The 19,159-nt window shown below is 34.8% G+C and overlaps 2 protein-coding genes across 14 annotated transcripts; one reads left to right on the top strand and one right to left on the bottom strand.

Moving 5' to 3' along the window:
- Window positions 1–6,210: 6,210 nt before the first annotated feature.
- Window positions 6,211–13,474, bottom strand: LOC111886831 (uncharacterized). 13 transcript variants are annotated; one of them, XR_008231582.1, is made up of 11 exons: window positions 8,129–8,143; window positions 7,976–8,047; window positions 7,856–7,886; window positions 7,689–7,755; window positions 7,297–7,372; window positions 7,218–7,266; window positions 7,062–7,117; window positions 6,944–6,982; window positions 6,784–6,851; window positions 6,670–6,717; window positions 6,263–6,504 (listed from the first exon to the last, which is right to left on the bottom strand). XR_008231582.1 is itself a non-coding variant. In XM_023883077.3 (9 exons), exons 2-9 carry the CDS (start codon window positions 8,165–8,167, stop codon window positions 6,492–6,494), a joined length of 372 nt encoding a protein of 123 aa, XP_023738845.2. In that variant the 5' UTR covers window positions 8,168–8,203; window positions 13,273–13,474; the 3' UTR covers window positions 6,211–6,491. The 13 variants fall into 13 exon arrangements, 3 of the variants coding, with proteins under 3 accessions (XP_023738845.2, XP_042756981.1, XP_023738846.2); XR_006190422.2 differs by lacking the exons at window positions 7,689–7,755; window positions 7,856–7,886 and adding an exon at window positions 13,273–13,474 and having other exon boundaries at window positions 7,297–7,380; window positions 8,117–8,203; XR_006190419.2 differs by lacking the exons at window positions 7,689–7,755; window positions 7,856–7,886 and adding an exon at window positions 13,273–13,474 and having other exon boundaries at window positions 8,117–8,203.
- Window positions 13,475–15,699: 2,225 nt separating this feature from the next.
- Window positions 15,700–18,897, top strand: LOC111886796 (GDSL esterase/lipase At1g29670). Its single transcript, XM_023883040.3, has 5 exons — window positions 15,700–16,040; window positions 17,327–17,451; window positions 17,720–17,965; window positions 18,142–18,379; window positions 18,511–18,897. The coding sequence occupies exons 1-5, from the start codon at window positions 15,788–15,790 to the stop codon at window positions 18,723–18,725; spliced, it is 1,077 nt and encodes a 358-aa protein (XP_023738808.1). The 5' UTR covers window positions 15,700–15,787; the 3' UTR covers window positions 18,726–18,897.
- The last annotated feature ends 262 nt before the right edge of the window (window positions 18,898–19,159 follow it).

Raw genomic sequence — 19,159 nt, 5'->3', positions numbered from 1 at the left:
AAATTAATTTTCAATGTATGAACAAAAATGGAGAAATTTAGAGAACACTTAAGATTTATTTCTAAGAGGGTACTCCCACACAAAATGAGTAAACTGATCAAGGAAAATAACATAATAATTTATTCCACTATGACTTTGAATAGGAGAAGTCCAAACATTAGAGTGAATAACTTGAAACGGAAATAATGCCTTAGTTTTAGACACCTCAAAGGGTAAATGTACGTGCTTTCCAAGCTGACATACATAACACAATAAGGGAGAGTCCATTTTATTACAATAAATTCTATGTTGAAAAACAGGTTGACCAGGACGGCTAGGTCTTTGGTGCTACAAAGTAAAATTAGCAGAGACAAAAGGATGAGGGGGAGGACTTATAACCGAATAAAGATCACTCAAGTTATCACATTGGATAAGGATTTATTTGATTTTGAAGTCCTTCATATAAAAACAAAATTCATCAAATTTGATTGAGCGTTTATTATCACGAGTAAATTGATGGATAAATATGGGGTTTTTAATAATTTTTAGTAATAAGGACATTTTTAAGACTTTGGGTATGAAAGGGTTTATAAGAAATATATAAGTGACCAATATTAGTGATCAATATACGAGATCCATTTCCGACTAGCTAAAACAAAGAAACTAGAATTAATAAGCTTATTACTATAGGAATTGAGTATACCTAAGTCGGTGTGGAGGTATGCGGTTGCCCCGGTGTCCATATAGCAGTCTGCAGTTCCTGGGTCCTGAATGCTCATGGTGCTAAAGGCCTAAGGGTGAGTAGTGGCCTAATCCGAGAAGTCAAATTGTTGAACAATAGGCCATGTATTGGGCTGATATAGAGATAGACTAGCAGCAAAAAGAGACTGATGGTAGGTTGTTGGTGCAGATGCCCATGGTTGAGAAAATGGGGTCGCTAAAGTGGTTCATGGTTGTTGTTGGGTTCTTGGGCCAGCAGAGAGAACCCACGAGGGAGATGTAATCACTGGAAGAAGACCTCATTGAGGAGGTTACCATGACTTCCATTGTTAGAAATTTGGGTGTAGAAAGGTTTGGAAATTTTGAGAATCGTGTGTACACTTTCAGATTAAAGTATTTGGGTGGTACTCCCAAACTTTAATCGGATAAGACTCTGAAGAGTTTCAAGAACATAGAATATGAAGTTATGATTTTCATGATTATTGTTGTACATGAAAAATGATGACCAAAATGATTAAGTACTTCATTTGTATCAAAATTATCAATGTAGTTTTCTTTCTCCCAAAACTACTCAAACTGTCAAAACCTGTTTATAATAGTCATAAACTATCACTAAAATCGGATCATTAATAAGGGTCAAAATGAAGTAAAAAAACCAGCCATAAGCTCTGCCCCTTCAACCCCGCTCCCAAGAGCACTATCCCGGAGCCCGGTTTGTTTAAGGGATTCACCCGTAAATGACAGTCTACTTTGAATCTTGAATGAACTTAAACAAGTGTGCACTCTGCACTTTCCTTACTTGTTTAATATTCATCAAGATTAATTTTTGGTCAACAAGTGAATCCATTACATTTAAATACACATTGATGATACAAAATCACCAACAACCAATGCATGAATCCTCCCCATCTACTAAACTAAAAGTAAGATGAGGCAGCATAATTGGCTTAGCCATGACCCATGTAAAATCGACCTCCTTTGCCACCTCCACGGTGGATCCGAGCACCACCTCGACCACCACTTTAACCATTACTGTGATTCCCATGTGAAGGATTTGCAGCCCAGTTGTGATGTTTGAAAACATAAATTGTTGGAGAGGAAGAGTGATCGTGATGAGAGTTTTGGAACAATTGACTTTGATCCTTTTGCATAGAGCTTTGACTTGAGTATAAGCTTGGATCTCATCTCAACAAACGTGGTCAAAGGTTTTTTATGGCATATTGTGGTGACAACATTAGCATATTTTTGGGACAACCCGTTGAAGGCATAGATGAAAAGATTATGCTCGAGGATTGATGCTCTAATATTTGCAAGAATATTGGCAATAGACTTGCTGAGGTTGTAATATTCCATTATAGAAGAGTCTCTAATAACTATGTTATGTAATTCATCATCGAGCTCCATGGCCTTGGTATCTTTATTTTCATGGAATAGCTCTTCTATATCTTTCCATACATATGTAGTTGTGGAATCAGGCTTAATGATGGATTGAAGAACCGCTTGTGTTAGAATTTCTTATAGCCACTGTTTGACTATGTTGTCAACAGTGTCCCATTCAGGATCTTCAGTGGTGTTTGATGTGGAAGCATCGTGATGGACAAAAAACTTTGTGTCTGAAGTAATGAGTCTGAAAAAGCTCCTTCGAAGAGTCGTAATTGAGACGGTGAAGGTCAAGAAGAAGTTGAACATAGGACTTGATTTCTGTAATCCCATAAATGTTCTCATTAGGACTTGATTTCAGACTAGAGGCTCCAACGTATGATGTCACCATGATATCAATAAAAGGAGATGAATGAGAGTATGTAAGAGATAACATATGAAGAATTCTATAGTGAAGGTGAAGGTGGGAACGACAAGGGAATACGGCTAGGGTATCTTGTGTGCTGTGATACCATGTTACAAATGGTATTCTCCCATAAATCGAGCCGAGTTCCATTATTCCAAATAAATACATGTACAAGAGTATTGGGCTATGTATAAAACATGGGCTGGCAATAAGCAATACAAGTAAATGCGCTAACAGTGAAAATTCAAGGTTCTAAATAACGTAAGACGTGACGTGACGAAAATGTCAAACCTCAAGCTTTTTCAAGCTATGTTGAGTCATGTCGTTTGTAAGGCGTGACTTAATTCACTACTACAAAAAAGCTTACAGGACCCGGTTATTTCAATTAAATAACCCGGTTTTGAGTCGGGTCCTAAAGCCAGCGAGACCTATGCGAAAAACTGAATAGAACCCGGTTTTAAGACCGACTCCTATCTAACACAAAAGAACCCGGTTGTTCATAAAACCGGGACATATAAGAGGAGCATAACACCTAATATTTGATTATATATGAAGATTAGGGCGCGGTCGAACCATACGAAACTGGGTCATATATGGCTAAAAGATCCCAGTTCCAATCCCCAAACCGGTTCATATAAAGATTAAATATGGACCGGTTCCATTCAAATAACAAGGTTATTTTTCAGCCTTGCAAACACCAACTATAGTTACAGTACCAGAAAGCATAGTTATAACAATTAAATTGGTGACAACTTTATTCAAATAACCATATAAAAAGCACAAACTAATACTTGCATCCAAAGCACACATTCAAAACAAAACAAAAATTATGCATTGACGAACAAATTATATTAATATAAATATGCTAGCTAACCAATCGTTAGTCATCGATAAAAACAAGCTTAAGTGTTGCTAAAAATTCCTTGATTTGGTCATTTCATAGTACATAAAACTTACATAAATAAATTCAAAAATAAAATTGTTTTCCCATGCAGAGGTATTATCCAATAATCAAGTGTTAAAGCTATCCACCAACCTCACTTAAAAGCAAAACACAATAAGTATCCTTCATTCTCACTGAAAAAACAAAACAAAACAAATAATTAGTTTTTGTCTAGCATTTTAAAAGAGTTGAATTTAGCAAACAATCATTAAACTAAAGTAGTAGGATGTTATAAAGATTAACAACTAACCTTATATGCACTTTTAGACAACCACAACATTCAAAAAGAATTTCATAAATTTTTTGGCCCATGCAGCAACAGTTGTAACCAACACCTTTTCCTCAAATGCAATTTTGTCATTCCAAAGGGTACCAAACTATATGAAAATAAAATTAAAACTACTAAATAACGAAACAATTTGTTTCTGGCTTTAGAATAAAAGATTTTTTTTTAGTACTTATTCTACTCAGAAATCCATGTTGTCTGTTCAACACAGAATCAAAGATCCAATTCATTGCATAATGCTCACTCAGCTCACGTTCCAATACACCGACATGGTTGTACTAAAATTGTGATAGAAGGTAAACATAAATCATAAATGAAACTACATCTAACTAGTAGATAAATAATGAGATAAATTACCTCAATGAGCTTCCATACAATTGGAATTGATATGTTCTCTTCATAACTCTCAAAAGCCCTAAAAATATACAAGTAGCAGAGTTAACAAGATAAAAATGAAAAGTACAATGCGTTAATTCAGAGCCGCAAAGCATGAACAACCCTAGTTACTAATAAATAGGCAAAATTAACAACATAAAAATAAAAATAATTTCATAAATAAGGTGAATTATCTATAAATGAAATTACTAAGGCACAAAAATACCCTCTCAATATAAATGTTTATAATTTTTTTTAGACCTTTATGAATTCTTTAATTTATCATTCTTTCCCTTTTAACTTATGTTTTCTTCTTGAAGGCGGGAATACATTATTTTTCCCGCCACAAAACTTCATTTTATTCTATCATCGATTGACTAGGTATATACAACACTACACCTTTCAGCCCACTCCATGTCTCCATCTAGATTCAACATCGTCCGATTTCTTTTCTAATATACACAAACACCGATTCAATTGTTAATATACACAACAATGAGAAAAAGAGAGATGTAGAGAAAAAATGGAAGAAATCAAGAAGGGCTATTGTATGGAGAGACAACACAAAGGGCTATTGTATGGAGAGACAACACAAAGGCGAAGATGGATGTGATATACAAATAGAGGACATAAAAAGAGAGGAGAGAAGAAAACATTACACCCTCTACAATCTAAGAGATTCAGCCTCCATAGTTTGTATCCTGGTTTCTCATTCAACACTCACGACTTTTATTTCTCTAATTCTCTGTTTTTTCCTCTATCATGCCCTCACGCCCTCACCGAATTACCCACCAGATTCACGCCGTTACTCCTTTCTTAATGGTTCAATAAGTCTATCCTATCATTATTTGTGTTAAATCTGTTTCCCCTACTTCAGATATGTAGAGGCTTTTTATGTTTGTTTTTTTATTCTCCTTTTGTACATCTCAATGTTTAGTGTCCTTTTTAATTGGATTCAAGTATAGGATGCACCTTGCAATTATTTTGATGTTCTGTTTTTGTAGCAGATTGGCTACCACTAAGGGCAAAAACGTCAAAATACAAAACTAAGATGAAAAGACCGACAACACGAACTTCACCAGATGAGTTTTCTGGTGTATAAATTATATACTCAAGCAAGGAACCAGAGAGGAGGAATCAGCAGGCAAAAAAGACTCAAATTAGCACCAAGGGCAAAATGGTCAGAATATGAAGCAAATTAGAAAAATACCAGGGCACCAGGGATGGATAAATATGTTGCTAACGTTTATTATCTTGAGCTAATGGATGAATAAATAAAATAATAAATCGCAAGAAACTATTAGAAATTATCCTCAATATCTTAATAGGCTGAGCCTAATAGTTAAATTTTGTTTCATGATTTGTTAAAAACCTTGTGCTATAATTTTATAAAATGCATCCCCTGGAAATATAACACGGTTTATTTACAAAACTGGGCCATATGACTCTTTAGATAAAACATCCCGGTTTTTTCAATGAACCTGGGTTCTTTAACTCGATCATGTAGCCCGGTTCCTTACAGCAAACTGGGTCATATAGTTCTCCTTTTTATAAAACCCGGTTTCTACATAATACACCCTGGTTTTTTTAGTAACCGGGCGGGTCCTATGTGGTTTTTTGTAGTAGTGCACTACAAAAAAAATGTCAATTAGTGACCAAAACAAAATGGTCACTAACAATAGAATGAATCGTCACTAAATGATTTAGTGACCAAAATTCCGGTTGTCACTTTTCGTCACTATAGGTCCGTCACAAAACCGACTTAGTGACCAAATATAAATATGGTCACTAAACAGTGACTAAAATATATTCGTCACTAAATCTGTGATGATCCACTTCGTCACTAAATGTTGTCACTAATCAACGAAAGTCGTCACTATTTTTTCTACTTAGTGACCAATAAATGTCGTCACTGTTTTATCCAATTAGTAACCATAGAAAGTTGTCACATGTTTATCTAATTAATGACTATAACACGTCACTGATTTATCATATTAGACACAAAAAGAGGTCAATAATTAAGAAATTATTGAAATACTAAATGTCATTTTTAATATGAAATATGACAATATCCAATTGGAGAAAATTTCAATCCTATAAATTTTTACAATACAACAAAAATAACCAAATAAATCTTCACAATTATAATATGAAAATTAAATGTCATTTTAAAAAAAAAACAAAATCCATATATTTTATCCAATATTTCAAAAAACAAACATATAAAGATCAATGTGGATTAAAAGTAAATTCAAATTGCTTCCAAGGGTAAACTTGTGTTCGACCAACCACACATACAGAGGTGAAAACTGAAAGCTGAAAGGGATGGGGTTCTTCTGTGAACGATGATTCTCAAAAGGTAAACATGTCTCTTTTTCTCCTCTCTTGCACACATTCTTCATCTAGTCATTATCACTACCAAAATAAAAATAAAAAAGTAAAAAGAAATGTCTCAAAAGGTACATTGATTAAAGCTTCTAGTAAGTTTTTGGCTTGATCAAGATTGCGTCTCACATGATTGACAAATAAAATGTAAGATTAAGAAGTAGGATGAGAACATATATGGGTCAAAAAGCTAACCTGGCGAAGCTTTTCAAATGATTGGACATTGTTTTCTCTTCTTTGCATCTGAAAATATATAAACATTTTTAATACCTTAGATTATGTAAAAATATGAAGAATTGAAATACTTACCCTTCTTGTATGAAGTCTGTGAGCTTTCTCCCTTGGTCTAATTACATTGTATGGATTGGTGTCATTAACTGGAGGAAGTGGTTGTAATAACAACAAAAAGGAAAAAAATTTGTTTTTTACCATTCAGGGGCAAAATGGTCATTTGAAAGAGGAAACTAACCTGCAGGCGACATAGAACGCGTTTAAGCCATCTTTCACGCTGATAAAAAGGAACAAATTTGTGAGCAAAAATTAAAAAGCATAACACCAAGAGTACTCATTGTAAAAAAATGAGATACCTTTTCTTTCGAGTAACTGTAAATTGACTGGAATACCCCATATTGTATGGAAGGGCCTACCAAATAGATAAAATTCAAGATATAATGATCGTTAGCTACTATGAGTTTTGTTCATGCTACTCTCGAAATGCAAATTGAAAAAATCCTAAGAGTTACATTGGTTCCTAATAGTCGGAGAATGGTACAGAGTAATGATCAAATCATCCTATTGAAAAAGGAATTATGAGAAACTTACTTCCATTTCTATCAGGTAAAGGAGGGGCAAGGGGGGTCCACAGTAGTATGTCCCCTAATTGATGTAGCATTGATATCTGTGGGCCTAGATGAAGCAGAGGGATTAAAAATTCAATATGTTGCTTTATTAGTATTACACTACTATACATTAATACATATGAGATTAAGTGGATGGAATGGAATGAACATGGATTGGAATGGAATAAGCAAGGTAATGGAATGCATTGTTACAAGAAAAATTTTCACCACCGATATCCATCATTTCATTGGTGCGTTTAAACTTATTGAAAACTAGGTTGCTATAATACACATATAGTGGAAGTATGTAGCTATTTCTAGGATTTACAATGTTGTGGTAGAATTGGTAAATTGAAATAAAAGAGAATCAGATACCATTTCATTCCTTTTCAGATTACATTGTACCAAAAAATACATGTCTCTCATTCCGTAGCCTTCTTTTCTAACAACTCAAAATCAACTCAAAAAAAATATCAAGCTTCAAAAAAACCAAAATTGAAATAATTTATGTCCCACATGATAAAAAAAGATTGGGTAATCACCTCGATTAGGGCACCAAATTCTGAATCAAAGCTTTGATATATTTTGCAAAAAAATTCCAAAATAAAATGAAACATTTAAACAATAATAATAATATAAAGTAGAAGAGTCAAGAGGCCGACCTCATCTATAACATTGTTGACCTCATCTTTAACAACTCTTCCAGCACAAAAGATGTCTCTTTCTGCAAAATACTGATAACAAAAAAACATTTAAAAACTGAATTTCACCAATAGCAAGACGAGAAAGTACAATCTTGGCACCACTCTTCACACATTTATCCAACTTATCATAAATGATATTCCACTCTGCATCAACTATAGACTGATATTGCAATGAATCTGAAAAGTCTGTTGATAAAAACAAAAAGAATGTCAAATGTTAAATCATATCAAACTAAACGAATAAGATCATAACACTAATTAATCACCTCAAAATTTCCATAATACGGAGGATAAATAACAGAAAATCACAAAAAATTCCAACATTACTCAGAGGCACACAACAAATCGATCATAAAACCTCAAACTAAACAGTGGGGAACAAACGCCACCACAACAACCCTCAATCGGAAACATACAATAAAGTTAAATAAATCGGCTCCTTTCATAAGTGATTACGTATTATTAAAGGATAATTTCTAGTATTTATTGTATTTATCTGTATACTTGTTTATCTCCTTTATCATAGGAGCAATTGTTGTAATCCTCTTTATATATTGTTATGTTAATATCAATACATTTCAAGGGTTTGATTTTACCCATTGTTACATGGTATCAGTCGTTCACACCTTCTTTCTCTCCCCTTCAATTTCTAATTTTATTCTGGGATATTATTATGGCTCCATCGTCGTCCTCCTCTTCATCCACCGATGGCCCGTTCTCCATGAACACTCTATTACATATGCTGACTATCAAGCTTTCATCCAACAATTATTTTCTCTAGCGCAACCAGATGCTTCCCATCTTCACCTATCAACAACTATCAGGGCATATCGACGACACTTCTTCTTCTCCGCCGCCTACCATCACTGAAGAAAATAAAACTATTTCAAATCCTGCTCTTGCTCTCTGGAATGATGCAGATCAGCGTGCCATTATTCTCTTGCATTCATCTCTCACTGAAGAAGCAGCGGCTGAAGTATTGGGTCTTTCCACTGCTCGACAGATCTGGCAAGCTCTTGAATCTGCTTATAGCAATTGCTCTGTAGAACGCATTCAATCCCTGCGTGATTCTCTTCGTCAGTTGACCAAAGGAACATCTTCTGTTCCTGATTATAGTCGTCGTTTCAAGGCCATCTGTGATCAACTATCTGCGATTGGACACCCGGTTGTTGAAATCGACAAACTACACTGGTTTCTTTGTGGCTTAGGACCATCCTATGAAACATTCTCTACAGCAATTCGAGCCACAAAGCCAGCACCCGTCTTTCGTGATCTTGTTACGCAAGCAGAAAGTCACGAGTTATTTTTCCATGGTGCTCCTACTCCTTCGGCCGCTTTTCATGTGCAACAACACCAATCATCTCCTGGTCGGGGTCGTTCCACCTCTTACCGTGGGAACAACTCTCGAGGTGGCAGGGGGCGTGGTCAAGGGAGACGACCTCCTCATTGTCAACTCTGCAGAAACAATGGACATTATGCGTCTTCCTGTCCAAATCTTCACACCTATGCCAGTCAAGCTGCTTCCTCAGATGAATCTTTATCGAAGGCTTTCCATGCCCAATGTCATGTCACCACCAACACTCCTGATTGGCATGTTGATTCCGGGGCCACTGCTTATATGACCCCAGATCGTGAAACCCTACATCACTCAGCACCATACCAAGGTAACAATGAAGTAATCTTTGGAAATGGCAAAAAGCTTCCTATCACTCATACAGGTTCTTCCATTATCTCAAACATCATTCCTTTAAGTGATGTTCTTGTCATTCCTAATCTCACAAAAAACTTATTATCTGTCAGCAAGCTTACCAAGGACTATCCTGTTGATGTCCTTTTCTCTCAACCTTTTTTTGAAATTCAGGATCGGAAAACAAAACTGGTACTTGCTAAAGGAAGCTGTCAAAATGGTCTTTATGTGTTGAAGGATGAACCTAAAGCCTTGGTTGCTACCTCTAGAGTTTCCAATCGAGCTTCTTATGAATTATGGCATGCTCGTCTAGGCCACGTGTCTTTTGATATTATTTCCCTTTTAAATAAGTTAGGTGTTTTATCTATTACTTCATTGTTACCAAAACCAACTGTTTGCACTGCTTGTCAACTTGCAAAAGGGCAACGTTTATCTTTTAATCTAAATTACAAACGTTCATCTCACCCTTTAGATATAATACATTGTGATTTATGGGGACCAGCTCCCGTTTGTTCTAAAGATGGTTATCGATATTATGTTGCATTTATTGACGATTACTCCAGGTTTATGTGGTTCTACCCACTTAAAACCAAAACGGGTTTTTATTCGATCCTACCTGCTTTTATTAATCTTGTTCAAACTCAATGCTCGAGAAAGATAAAGGTGTTTCAAAGCGATGGTGGCACGGAATTTGTGAATCACACAGTCCGTAAAATTTTTGAAGACAATGGCACACTTCATAGGTTTTCGTGTCCTTACACACCTCAACAAAACGGACGAGCGGAACGAAAACATAGGCATATTGTGGAAACTGGCTTAGCAATGTTGTTTAATGCTAAAGTTCCTGCATGTTATTGGGTTGATGCATTTACCACAGCTACATTCATAATTAATCGTTTACCTACTCCATTATTGGCAAACCAATCACCGTTCCGCTTGATCTTCAATCAAGATCCACAATATGCCAACTTTCGTACATATGGATGTCAGGTATTCCCTTATTTGCGTGACTATTCCAAACACAAATTTGAACCTCGAAGCATTCCATGTGTATTTATTGGCTATAGTCCGCAACATAAAGGGTACAGGTGTCTTGATCCCGCATCTTCTTGTGTCTACATCACTCGACATGCACGATTTAATGAGCAAGTGTTCTCGTTTCATGGTACATCTCTTGACCCAAATTTATCTCAATTAACTCTTACTACTTTTCTTGAAGAACTTCCACAGTCTCCATCATCTCTTGATGTGCCACCTCGTCTTACTCCTCCTCTCAAAGCTCCTAAGCATACTATAAAATCAGCACCTTGTGCTCTTTGCAAGCCACTGGACGAACATCTAGACCGCCCTGCCAACCTTTTAAATGAACAGGTCCATACGGATGCAACTTATCCTTCTCCAGCTGTTTCGTCTACTACAACTCCTGCTGACCAGGCTCCTGTTTCATCTGATAATCCAGCCCCACACACATCGTCTCTTATGCCATCACCTGAACCTCCCGTATCGAGTCATCCAATGATTACCAGGTCCAAGGCTGGTATTTTTCGACCAAAACTTCAGGTTGATCTAGCCTCCCTCTCTACTCACTGTCTTCATGTTGCATTACTATCGACAACTGAACCCAAAGGTTTTAAAACGGCAGCCAAAGATCCAAAATGGATGGCTGCCATGAATGAAGAATTTGAGTCTTTGCAACAAAATAAAACGTGGACCTTAGTACCACGTCCTGGTCTCACCAACATTGTAGGGTCCAAATGGGTCTATCGCATCAAATACCATTCAGACGGAACCATCGAACGCTACAAAGCCAGATTAGTTGCCCAAGGATATACTCAAATCCCGGGTCTCGACTACTCTCTCACATTTAGTCCGGTTGTCAAAGCATCCACAATGCGAATTGTCATTGCTCTTTCCATCTTGAATAACTGGAAGCTGCATCAACTAGATGTTAAAAACGCGTTCTTAAATGGTAACTTGACTGAGACGGTCTTCATGGAACAACCTCCGGGATTCATCAACCCTCAGTTTCCAAATCATGTGTGCAAATTATCCAAGGCATTATATGGCTTAAAGCAGGCACCACGTGCATGGTTTCAACGCTTAAGCGCCTTTCTTATTTCTTATGGTTTTATATGTAGCCGTGCAGACACTTCTCTCTTTATTTTTTTTCAAAGACTCATGCATTATGTACTTATTGGTTTATGTTGATGATCTCATTCTTACGGGAAATAATGAATCTGTCATTGCCACCTTTATCTCTTGTCTGAATCACGAATTTGCCATAAAAGATCTTGGGGAACTAAATTACTTCCTCGGTCTTGAAGTTGCTTACATGGACAACAGTCTCTTCCTTTCACAGACAAAATATGCTCGAGACATTCTCATCCGTGCTGAGCTTTTGGACTCCAAACCTGTCAGTACACCTTTGGCTCCACATGCATCCTTCACAATGGACGGCCTGCCCTATTCTGATCCTACTCTCTATAGGTCGTTAGTTGGCGCCCTTCAGTACTTAACCATAACTAGACCGGACTTATCTTATGCCGTTAATCAAGTCTCTCAGTTCCTTCATGCTCCAACCATTGATCATTTCCAAGCTGTTAAGAGAATACTTCGGTATGTTAAAGGCACCATTTCTTTTGGTCTAACTTATAGCCGTCCTCACAAAGCTTCTGTCGTAGGCTACTCTGATGCTGATTGGGCTTGTTGTCTTGAAACACGTCGCTCTACTTATGGCTATTCAGTGTTCCTTGGTGGAAATCTTGTTTCCTGGAGTGCCAAGAAACAGCCAACGGTCTCCAGGTCCAGTTGTGAATCCGAGTATAGGGCAATGGCGAACACAGCTGCAGAAATTGTTTGGATCACACATTTACTTCGCGAATTGCATGCTTTACCACCGGACCGTCCAACGCTTCTATGTGATAACAAAAGTGCCCTATTTATGACTCAGAACCCAATTTCACACAAGCGTGCCAAACATATTGACTTGGATTATCATTTTATTCGGGAGCTTGTTAGCTCGGGTAAATTATACACAAAGTATGTTCCAACCAATCTTCAAGTGGCAGATATCTTCACAAAAAGTCTTCCGCGTGCACTATTTGAGAAATTCCATGCAATGCTTCGTCTTGGTCCGCCACCTTTTCGATTGAAGGGGGGTATTAGAGGATAATTTCTAGTATTTATTGTATTTATCTGTATACTTGTTTATCTCCTTTATCATAGGAGTAATTGTTGTAATCCTCTTTATATATTGTTATGTTAATATCAATACAATTCAAGGGTTTGATTTTACCCATTGTTACACGTATTTATATCTGTTTTAGATTGTGTGTGTTGATATGTGCTTGTGTAAGTGTGTGATTGTGAACATGAATCAGAATGGAGTCGAGAACCGGAAAAGTAGGTAGAGGAGGATGTCGTCCCTAAGCAATGAGAAAAGAGATTGAGGAAAGGATACATTAACTTTCGACATTTAGTAATGATGAACACACCATCAAATGCGAGGAATTAAGCTCCATTTGAGGTTTTTCGACCCTAATTAACCAAAATTTGGGGAAATGATTACCTAATCGAAGCTTCAATTGGGAAAACTAGGGCTTCAAACTTTGGAGCACGGTACTGCAGTGAACGAAGGAGAGTGTGGTGATTCGATGCGGTAGCAGCGCCGACAGAAGATGGAAGGCGAGGTAACGATGGTGGTAGTGTTCGATGCAGATTGTGAATAGAGGAAAGCGAGAGGAGGCTGCATAGCGTAAATACGTAGGAGATGATACGCACATGTTGCGATACTTTATTGTAATTTAACCCTCATGTTATCATAATTAGTCACCCCTTCATCTTTTAAGCATTTTCACTAAGACCCTTACTAGGATTTTTATTACTCCAAACCCCTTTATACAAAATTACAAATTACCCTGACATCAAATGGTAAAAATCACTACAATGAAATTAACAGACATGTATGTAATGAGACCATGCTATGTAACATTGTATATTTAATGTGAACAGGGCCAGCCTAAGTCGATTTGGGGCCTAGGGCAAAAAGAAAACATAAGGCCCTTCAAAATTTAGTAATCGCAACTATAATACAACGAAAAAAATTGGAGGGTGTTTAGAAGATGTCGGTTAAAACAATGAAAAAACAAAATTAAAAAACCGGACAATTGAACAACCAAACCATTTTGAAAACCCGTCGTCGGGTTGGTGTTTGGAACAAAAAAGCAATAGTTTATGTTTGTAAAAAATAAAAAATTCTTATGTTGGTGAAAACTGTAAAATAAAAATTAAACTTAAAAATGTCATGTCTAATCGGTAGATTAATAAGATTTTTGTTAATAAATCTAAGAAAATTAGCTATTATATATCAAAAGAGGGTGAAATTCCCATAAATAAACAGAAACAAAAATATACATGGTAATTGAGCATAAAAACACTAAAATTTCAAATGAAATAAATGGTTGGATGTTGTGTTAGAAAAACAAAAAAAAATTAAATGATAATTTTTATAATATGGATGATTTGTGAATAACAAAATAGAATATAGGGGGACTTTTTGTAATTTGAATTCGAATTCAATAAAGTGCTAGACATGATTCAAATGTAAGTTTTTAATCTGTTTGTTTATAATAAAAAGGAATAAAAGAAAAAGGGACCTAAAAAAGCAAAAGAGTTTTATAACAAGATTCGAACTTACGTCTCTCATCAAAATGAAACACGCCTACTTACAAAACCTCTAACCAACTCAACTAACAAATTTTTAGTAATTTCTTTAACAAAAAGCATATATATATATATGAAGTAGAATTAATTTTGGGCCCAAATCATAATAAGGCCTTGGGCCGTCGCCTGGTTTGCCCACCTATTGGCCGGGCCTAAATGTGAAATTACCACAGTGCACTTCAATTGAATAACGATCATGGCGACCAAATAGGAGTTTATAATTCTCATTTTGTTTTTAAATTTATAATGAAATTTGTTTCGGTGATCGTTATTATACAATCATAACTTTTTTGTAATTTTCAATTGTATATTCAATTAATAGTTACTATTTTTTTCAGCTCATAAATATATAAATAGTTAGTGACCACTATTTTTGGTCACTAAGTTTTTAATTCAGTGACCACTATTTTTGCTCACTGAGTCGCCAATTCAGTGACCACTATTTTTGGTCACTAAGTCTCTAGAGCTACTATTTTTCATCATTAACCCTCCAATCCAGTGACCATTATTTTTCGTCACTAAGTCTCCAATATAGGGACCACTATTTTTGGTCACTAATACTTGCTATGACGTACAAACGTAATTATTTAAACTATATTCTACATTTTAGTGACGACTATCATGATAGTGGTCATTAAATTTGTAATATTACCAAAATTTAGTGACGACTAAATATATGGTGACTAAATGATATTATTAGTGACCACATTTTAGGTCGTCACTAAAAACTGGTCACTAAAGTAGACTTTTCTTGTAGTGAGTGTAAGACGAAAATTTTTGTATATAATTAATAGTTTTATATAAATTTCCTATGACTATTGATTTTTATATATTTATATGATTTAAATGGACATTTTATTAAAACTTAACGACAACTATAAGCTTTGGAGCTATAACGAAGCCAACTTTTTAAAACCTTTTGAAAATTATATACAAACATATACGCTAACACGGAGTATTTAGTCATTTTACATATTTTATTAAATATTAGTTCTTTTTTTTTCAAATACTTTAACTTATATGAGATTTGCCTAAGTAAAACATATATTATGTGAAAAGAGGTATTACGATTTTATGATTGAAACTCATCTCAGTCAAACATTTGCTAATAAATAACACAATAATTGGTACAATGACACATGGCATAATAAAGTAACAAGTAATATCCAAAAGCAAGGTATAAGATCCAAATAAAAACATTAAATTTTGATTAAGTTTATAATTGTATTCCCACCTGCACACCTCTCAACGTGTAAAAAAAACGAATTCCCACATGGCCAACTCTCATTCTCTCTTTCTTTAAATAGTACGCCTTCTGCATTCAAAATCGATCAAATCCCTTCCATTATAGTCCAACGAACATGGCCGGTGAGCTCAGCCTATTTTTGCCGGTCCTCATATTGGTAGGATTGTTGCATGGTCAAATTTGTGTAGTTGCAGGTGAACCGGAAGTGCCATGTTACTTCATATTTGGAGATTCATTGTTTGATAGTGGCAATAACAACGGTCTCAAAACGACAGCTAAAGCCAATTATCCGCCTTATGGAATTGATTTTTCAAAAGGGGTGAGTACCGGTAGATTCACCAACGGCCGAACCGTCGCAGACATCATCGGTATCTTCCTCTCATTCCTATTTCAGTATTTTGTTTGACAATTTAGAATTTAGGATGTTAATTAAAAAAGTAAAATATTTGTTTGGGAAAAAAATAAATTTACTCATTTTCACATTATAATTATTAGATAATGCTGATGTTTTATTCCTCTAGTTCTTATAAAAAAAATTCTATTTAATAAAATGTAAGAACTATTTTTTTTCAGACAAATTCCTTTCATTTCTAACCTATTCGAACCTCTTCATTGGCATTTTTTTATATTTTAAATTAAATTTACTTGTTATTAATATCAAATCGCCAGCTGGAATTTTAGTCTAAGATGAGATTTGATGACGTCAAGGTGAGTTGGTGGTTGATTCCAAAGTTGTTAAAATCGCAATTTTCATCTTACGATTTTATGTATGAAAAATTACTCGGATCGTATTTAGAGTAGGTTCGCAGGTAGGATCGTAAAATCGTAAATAAAATAAGAGAATTGGAGTCCGATCTAATCCTACATTTCCTTAATTTTCTTTTTCTAAAACAAAAAGTTTAATTACTACTTTATGTCTTTTATTTTTTTATAAATTTACTGTTTATCATTTTATGTTGTGAGATGTGAGTAATATTTTAAAGTTTCTATAACTTTTGAACGAAAAACTAAATGTCTGAAATATTTTTCTTATTTTAAAAGTATAAGTTAAAATTTTGTTTTATTTTGTGGATCTTAGAATCCCGATCCCAATTTTTATAAACCCAGAAATAATCGTACCTAGAATCTTGATTTTAACACTTGGTTGATTTTTTTTTTGTGTGTGTACGTTTATGTTTGTATTTTAGCTCAATTTTCTATGTTTGTATTTTAGCTCAATTTTGTTCTGTCCAAACATTATTGGTTTTGACTATTTGACTACCCTTTTGTGGTAAGTTAAAAACTTGTTAAACCAAAATATAAAGCAGCATGAAGTTGGACGAACTGGATCATTATTTTTTGGCTGGTTTCATATTTTGTAAAAGTACAAAGAGTAAAAATACAATGTCTTAAATATTTAAAATATAATATTATAGTTAGAATATATGAATGCAAAATGCTATAGTAATACTTTTAATTATTTGACTTTGAATTCAAGAAAAAAAAACCGTTTTCTATTTTTGCATCTAATAATATACAATTTCCATAGTTTACAATACTTAAAATTTATATGAATTTAAACAGTTTATATTTGTGAATTATATCATTCATTCCAACATTGTTCAAGTAAAAAGGATACAAATATTGATGTCGGCAAATCTTGTTTTTTATTTAGGTCAACTTTTGGGTTTTGTTGACTTTATCCCACCTTACGCTACCATAACAGACAAAGTGATCACCACAGGCGTAAACTACGCTAGTGGTAGTGCTGGTATCCGAGAGGAATCTGGAAGTCATTTGGTAATCACAACTGGCAAATATACTTTTCATTTTCAACTTTACATATCTTAGAACATCTAAGCTGAAAGAATACTTGAAGGGATCTTACGATGTCTTTGTGTTCATACAGAGAAAGTTAAGCCAATAGTACTTTCTCTTCTTCTTCTTTTCTCAAAGCTAAAATGACATTTTTTCAGCTTCATCGCATTTCATAGTTACTTCTATTGTATAAGCATAGAGACATATTAAAAGATATAATTTTATTTGATTGTGTGGTACTTCATTGCAGGGTGATCGGATCAGTTTAGATAGGCAATTACTCAATCACGTCACAACAATTTCACGCATTTCTGCCTTGCAAAGCAACAAGACATTTACCGCTGAGTACCTTAAAAAATGCATTTACTTATCAAATATAGGAAGCAATGATTACATCAACAATTACTTGATACCTAATAATTACCCCACAAGCAACACATATACTGTTGATCAGTATGCAACAGTTCTTGTGCAACAATACTCTCAACAACTAAAGGTAACACGGAATACTGTTTTGTAAATTTTCCTAGAATTGGTTTTCATGGTCATTCTTATCTTTCCTTGCATGTATATATATATAGTATGGTGGAAATGTGTTCAGTATTCTTATTTAGTTTTCTTTTTTTGATATTGAATATTTTACATACTATATGTGTTTGATTCATATGATAGACGTTGTACAATTTGGGAGCTAGGAAGATTGCTGTGTTTGGTCTGGGTCAGGTAGGGTGCGCCCCAGCTGAGATAGCAATGTTTGGCACTAATGGAAAACCATGTGTTGAGTGGATTAATGATGCAGTTATGCTATTCAATGACAGGCTTAAGCATCTTGTTGAGAAGCTAAATAGTGATTATTCTGATGCAAAGTTCACTTTCATCAACCTGAAAAGCATTTCAGCCCCACAAGGAGGTAAGAAAATTGTATAAATTCTTCATATTTATAGTGTTTGATGTTCATTGCAACATTATACTATATGTTTTTTATTAACTTCAATTAGAATGATTTAGTTTCTAATAAAATTAATGTTCCCAATATTGCAGATGTACCGGTGCCAAGTGTTCCTTGTTGTCAAGTAAGGGAAGATGGACAATGTGTTGCAAACTCAATCCCATGCCCTCTTCGGATTTTGTCTATTTTCTATGATGGTTTTCATCCCACAGAAGTAGCAAACACGCTAGTTGCAACAAGGTCATACATTGCACTCTTACCTACGGATGCATCTCCATACGATATTAGTCATCTTGCTCGACTTTAACATTCAACAAGGTTGCATGATACATATTGTTTTCTGATTCTTTCTATACATAAACATAAATTACATTGATGACAATACTTGTATCTCATTATGTGTTTTTCTTTACATCAACTACTTAAACAAAATTCACCAAATTACGGTTTGATTTTGTGTTTTCCCCTACATAATTAAATGAAACATGGAAAGTGTTATGTTAGAGACGAAGGGCTTGGAATTGTCATTAATTTGATGATCGTTGGTAAATACACAACTTTCAAAAATATGTTTTAAACGTAGATCTAGATTGAAGTCGAAGAAATCAACAACAATTGAACACAAACTTTTGACAAAAAGATATCGGAAAATGACTTAAAGTTTTCAAACCGTTCGAAAAACCTCAATCATGTTTTGTTTGTTCAAGAAAATCCAACGAACTTAACATTTTGTCTAAAAAA

Source organism: Lactuca sativa, chromosome 4 (genome assembly GCF_002870075.4).
Source record: "Lactuca sativa cultivar Salinas chromosome 4, Lsat_Salinas_v11, whole genome shotgun sequence".
Classification (NCBI taxonomy): domain Eukaryota; kingdom Viridiplantae; phylum Streptophyta; class Magnoliopsida; order Asterales; family Asteraceae; genus Lactuca; species Lactuca sativa.
The sequence above is the reverse complement of the archived record's forward strand: the minus strand, read 5'-3'. Positions and strand labels throughout refer to the sequence as shown.

Coding starts and splice junctions, on each gene's coding strand:
- LOC111886831 (XM_023883077.3), bottom strand. CDS start 8,167: ATGCAGAGTGGAATATCATTTATGATAAGTTGGATAAAT. Junction 7,118..7,296: donor TTTACCTGATAGAAATGGAA/GTAAGTTTCTCA, acceptor TCTATTTGGTAG/GCCCTTCCATACAATATGGG. Junction 6,983..7,061: donor ACAGTTACTCGAAAGAAAAG/GTATCTCATTTT, acceptor CCTTTTTATCAG/CGTGAAAGATGGCTTAAACG.
- LOC111886796 (XM_023883040.3), top strand. CDS start 15,788: ATGGCCGGTGAGCTCAGCCTATTTTTGCCGGTCCTCATATTGGTAGGA. Junction 16,041..17,326: donor AACCGTCGCAGACATCATCG/GTATCTTCCTCT, acceptor TTTTTTATTTAG/GTCAACTTTTGGGTTTTGTT. Junction 17,452..17,719: donor AGGAATCTGGAAGTCATTTG/GTAATCACAACT, acceptor ACTTCATTGCAG/GGTGATCGGATCAGTTTAGA.